This window comes from Zingiber officinale, chromosome 1A (genome assembly GCF_018446385.1).
Source record: "Zingiber officinale cultivar Zhangliang chromosome 1A, Zo_v1.1, whole genome shotgun sequence".
Classification (NCBI taxonomy): Eukaryota; Viridiplantae; Streptophyta; class Magnoliopsida; order Zingiberales; family Zingiberaceae; genus Zingiber; species Zingiber officinale.
The window spans coordinates 126,845,585-126,851,165 of record NC_055987.1 but is presented as its reverse complement, the minus strand read 5'-3'; the positions used below and the strand labels follow the sequence as shown (position 1 = coordinate 126,851,165).

Genomic DNA, 5,581 nt, shown 5'->3' with positions numbered 1-5,581 from the left:
CCCTGGCTTGATTGGTGGTTGTAACAATTCAGAGTAGAACTTTGGTTTTAATACCACTTGTTGGATCGAGTCGCACGTGAGAGGGGGGTGAATCATGTGGTTTTCAAAAACAAATCTTTTTCATTTTTAAGAATAGAGTGTGCATCAAAAAACTAAGTAAGCAAGCTAAAATAAAAGAACACGCGTTCAATTTTATTTGGTTCGGAGCCTTCGGCGACTCCTACTCCAAGACTTAGGTCCCGTGGACCTATCGATGGGCAATCCACTAAAATACCTCTTTTGGTACTTCTAGAAGAGGGAATTGAATACAAAAGAATTTGAAACAAGTGCAACACACTGCACTTGTCCTTTTACAAATAATTAAGTACACAAATTACCAGTTCATTACCCAACACCTTCGAAGATTGTTAGCTTAGGCTCGGTGTCTATCGGCTCCTCGGCATTAGTCGAGCGCAACAGCATCATAGCATAGTCACAACAGGAAGTTGGAGCAGTCGGAACCTCAAATGGACGTATAGAAGCTTTTATGGAAGTTGTTGTAGAAGGTTAGGTCGAAAAGCCCTTATAAAGGCTGTGGAAGGCGCCTTCAAAGGCGTTAAAAGCGCTTCCAACTCAACAAATTTGATCTCGAACAAACTGACCCTTATCCGCGACGAGGTCTGATTCTTATCCTACAGAAGGTGCCTTCTATGAACAGTGCCAAGACACCATCCACTGCTTGAAGCCGCCTTCCATTCCCTGGAAGGCGCCTCAGGCACTATTCACTCGAGGCTTTTTGTACTCTTCTTACCCTGTAAAATATATTAATCCAATAGACTAAATAATAACTTGCAAGACAAGTGTTAGCATAATGATACTAAGTAGTAATTAGACCATATCTCTCTTGAGACCAGGATATAGTCAAGATCTCAGTTTAGGGATCCGAAATGGACATAAACTGACCGACGCCTACTATCTCGTAATCAGAATACGTCCTCACCGAGTCACTCTCCTATAATGACTTACCTTCACTTACCAATTTGCAGTCGGTTGACTAGCCTCACAACCCACCAGGTCTTTATGCCAGTTGTCGGGTTCGCAGACCTAACTGGACTTTTGCCGGTTATCTACCAGACTTCCTTCCATATATCAGGTCTGCTCGTTGACCTATCTAGACTTCGCACCAACTATCCAGTCTCGTAGACCTAGTTGGATTTCAACCTGATGTCTGGTCTTCTAGACTCATCAATTCCTATACACTTGGTAAAATACTTAGATCATAAATATACCTAACTTAATTCATTTGTCATTTATCAAAACATGAGTTAGATTGTTAGTGCAAATCAGACCAATATTTTACAGACACGATTAGGAGAGTTGTGGAGATACTTTTTATGGGTAGACTCTCAATCTAGAGATTAAGTGACCATTTAAATTTTGGATTGTCATTTTCTTATTGTGGATATTTGAGTATCTAAAATGATGAGAATTGATCACTAGAAGTTAGATTTGTGAGCATACGACTGGTATGTCTGACTAAAAATATTTACTACAATAAATTTATCTATAGGGATAATCTCTTTAATTGGTATAATATAGACATGTAATCTTGAATTATGATGGATATATTTAATTGGTTGAAAGTGGGTATTAAAAGTTGAATGCTTTCTTTTTTTTATTTTATCATTAATGAAAATTATCAGGTCTGATAAAGGAGGAAGAGGATTTAAAATTAGTGAATATTATGAGATGGGATATTGTGATATTACGAGAACATACAAAAGGAGTTGTGTCAAGAAGTTAAAAAAAAAAATCTGACCGAGGGGCTGAGGGAAAAAAAGTTGGAAGAGGTGTTAGGGATTTTATCTATATTTAGGGTAAATTTAATTATTTAATTTCCTAAACTTCGGAGGTTGAAAATAAAAAAAAGTCCGAATTATATTCGCCGAATAAACCATCGCGAATCGGATAAATTGAAGGTTCTCACTTGGTCTTCTTCCCCATTTTTCCTCTCTCCTCCTCCTCCTCCTCGATCTCCCCTTTCCAAGTTTCCCTTGTTCCCTTCTCCCTCTCTCCCTCTCTCCCTCTTCCCGCACCTCCCCGATCCTCTCCAGTCCCCATGGAGGACCATCACCTGATCTCTCTCGCATCGCGCTCGGCCGAGGAGGTAACACCAGATCCGACTCTCCCCTAATCCCTTTCTCCCATTTCTTTTGCTTCTTTCTTTGGTGATTTGTTCGATTTACCCTGGGATTTATTTCTTTTTTTTTATTGTGCCGTGTAGGTCATGGTTGCGAAGGGAAAGGGGATCGGTGATTCGGTCGGATCGGGGGAGGATTGCGGTGTCTGCGCTATTTGCTTGGAAAAGATTGCTCTGCAGGAGAGGGCGCTTGTAAAAGGTTGCGAACACGCTTACTGGTTTGTATGCAACTTTGTAGCGTTCATAAATGTTGTTGGATCCAGCCTTTTTTATCTGTGTCCTTGGACTTGATTTATAGAAGATTATTCATATAGAAGTTGCATGTTCTAGGTTTTAGGAGAGCCAGTGGTTTTGGCTGCTTGCTTCCGTGTTTGCTTCTTCAGTATAACAATTACAAGATCCTGAAATAATTCATGTGAATCTTGAATCTTATCTTTCCATTGAGCTCAACCATGTATTTATCTGTTCCTAACTCCTTATTTTTGCAAAGGTAGATTTTGGGAAATTATTACTGAAAGTTGCATATCATTTGGAACCTTGTAATTCTCTATTGTTGGTCTTAATTTCATTTTCGTTCCTGTAAAGATTAGAAATTTTTTATTGATCGGCTGTGGCTTTCTTGAGCCAGCATAAAGGTCATTCAATATGTAAAATTTAACTATGATTTTGATAATTAATATTATGTCCTAAAATCCTTCATGGTTGCACCAACTTCAGTACGGTAAGAAAGTTGCATAGCTATTGCTGGTGGAAAGAGTACTAAGAAGAGAATTGTAGTGATTGGGGAGAAATCATTGGTATATGATTGGAAAACAAACAAAATAAATAGGAACCCAAGTATAGGCCTTAGCACTTTGGTCCCTTTTTTAGTATGGTAAAATCTGACAATAGAATATTTATCCTCTCTCTCTCTCTCTCTCTCTCTCTCCTGCTTAGTAGTAATAATTTCCATCACAGCAAATGGCTACTCAAAGTTGTTAGTGCTGTAGGCTATCATCAATCAAGAACTAGTTTTTCCTTTTATAGTCAGATCAACAAGTAAGGAGATCTATTTGGTTTTCAGGAGTTTTTGAAGATAAAATATGGAAAATTTTCTATCCGGAAGGAATAGTAGTGGATGAATGTTTGCGAGATGTGACAGTCCTAGTCTTAATCTTGTATCGTGGAGCTTATTAAGAATACTAGGCTTTTAGATATTTTTCTTTTCTGTTATGATTCTCATGATTGACTTCTGATTTAGCTGAGAAGCTGAGCTGAGAGACCGGACACAATGATTGATTCATATTGTATTTGTGATATGAAACTGCTAGCAGCCCCCTCCTATCTCTTTATCAAAGGAAATTCAGGTTAAATTGGAAGCACTGGTGGTTTCTATCTGATATTGGTATTCAAACATTCAATAGATGGAGTGGCTACATAGCCATACTTGTTCGCACAACTTGCAGAGTTACTTCATAAATAGATTAAGAAATCATTCACACTGTTCTCATCACCTAAATATCCATCTCTGATTATGAATGCCCATTTTATACATTTTATATCAGAGTTACTAGAAAGGAAAAAAAAATCCTGACATTTCAACTGCATCTTGTACATGTCATGCTATATTTGTTACCATCGTTTTATGAATGAGAATCCAATGCGCAATAATCACATTATTTTTTTGACCCTTGTTTCTGATTATGCAGCCGTTAACTGAATGGAATGAAATAAACTATCTATGTGAAATTCTGATTATGCATCTGTTGCTAATAGAATGATAGCATCAATATTTGCTCTGGGCAGTGTGACTTGCATTTTGAGATGGGCAACATACAATGAAAGGCACACTTGTCCTCAGTGTAAGAACCCATTTGAGTTTCTGAATGTTCATCGCTCACTCGATGGCTGGTTAGTTGTCATATTTTCATCTGTGGTTTTATCTTAAATTATAAAATTGCATATTATTGAATATATAGCCTTGTTTTTGTTTTAATTTGATTTGGTTGTGCAGCATTCAGGATTACATGTTTGAGGAGAGTGTTTGTCTCCTACTAAGGGCCCATTGGTTTGTACCTTCAATAGTAAATACTCCAGAAGTAGAGCCTCAGGAAGAGGGTTACGATCTGTTGGAAGAATTTCTTCAAAATGAAGTCAACCAAGAACTGGATGATATTGAACTAGATGAAAGCTATTACATTAGTAGGGCGAGTATTCGTATTGGGAATAGGAGATGGGGAGGCAATGGCTATGTGAGCACCGGAAGGAAAGAAGCACGTCCAGTCGTTCGACAATGTCATGATGATGCAGCAGATGCCGGTCCATCTCATGGCCTGAAGAAGGAAGTCGTCTCTAAAGACCCCACAGGTAGACGGGCAAAACGAGCAATGAAACGAGAGGCTGCTGATAAGGCAGCCGCAGCTAAGCACCAGCTGCATCTACAAAGGTTTGGCCGTGCGAGCACTTCCTCTTGAAATGTCAAGTAGTTACTTTTTCATGGCTGTGTTGAAATAATCCAGCAGCACTTGTATAGTACTCTTAACTTCCTTATCAGGAAGTTGGATCAGCTGTGATCCAGTAGGATTGTTTTTTTAAAATCTAGATATTCAGCTCTTTATGACTAATCCTGGCCTAGTAAATAATTTAATTAAACTTTCTCATGTCAATTAAATAACCATCAATAGCACTGGTTGAATGCTAATGATTCAAGATCTGGAGGTTCTTGCTGGATCCATGTAGGGAATTTAGACGAGAAAAAAACATTTTATAGTTTCTTAAGCTGTAATTTCATTTAGATTTTATTGTTAACAACTGGTGTTTAATCTCCTCAAGTTCTTTCCCCATTTTTTTTTTTTAACTTTTACATCCTTTCAAAAAAAAAAATACTCAGTTCATTACCCTTTTTGTGTTGCTCAGTCTTTCGTTTTGTAAATTATTTATAATATAAAAACTTTTTTTTTTGATAAAGTAATTGTTTTAGCAGGTAATTTATTATCCTGGTGAGAGTCCATTCCATCTCATAATCTTACTCTTTAGGATGTGTTTGGTTAAGTTATTATATATAACTTTAGTTATATGATTATCAGGTAATCATATAATCAAGATTATGAGAAATAAAACATAATTAAATATTGTTTGGTTCAATTTAGGTAATGTAATAAAAATTTATTTGTTTGAAGATTTTAATAAATAACTTAATTTAATATTTTACTATATTACCCTCCGTTACAAAATTAATTATACTCAACTCTTTGGTTCAATCTAGATAATGCATTAAAAAAAAATTTGTTTAAAAATTTTAATAAATAACCTAATTTAATATTTTACTATATTATCCTCAGTTACAAAATCAATTATACTTAATTCTATGTTTTTTTTACTTTTTCTTTTTCACATTTTTCTTTATTTATATATATTTTTTAT

At 36.3% G+C, this 5,581-nt stretch overlaps 1 protein-coding gene across 2 annotated transcripts; it reads left to right on the top strand.

Annotated features, from left to right (window-relative positions):
* Positions 1–1,948: 1,948 nt before the first annotated feature.
* Positions 1,949–4,782, top strand: LOC122031706. 2 transcript variants are annotated; one of them, XM_042590801.1, is made up of 4 exons: positions 1,955–2,146; positions 2,264–2,397; positions 3,965–4,069; positions 4,173–4,782. In XM_042590801.1, the coding sequence occupies exons 1-4, from the start codon at positions 2,099–2,101 to the stop codon at positions 4,630–4,632; spliced, it is 747 nt and encodes a 248-aa protein (XP_042446735.1). In that variant the 5' UTR covers positions 1,955–2,098; the 3' UTR covers positions 4,633–4,782. The 2 variants fall into 2 exon arrangements, with proteins under 2 accessions (XP_042446744.1, XP_042446735.1); XM_042590810.1 differs by lacking the exon at positions 3,965–4,069 and having other exon boundaries at positions 1,949–2,146.
* The last annotated feature ends 799 nt before the right edge of the window (positions 4,783–5,581 follow it).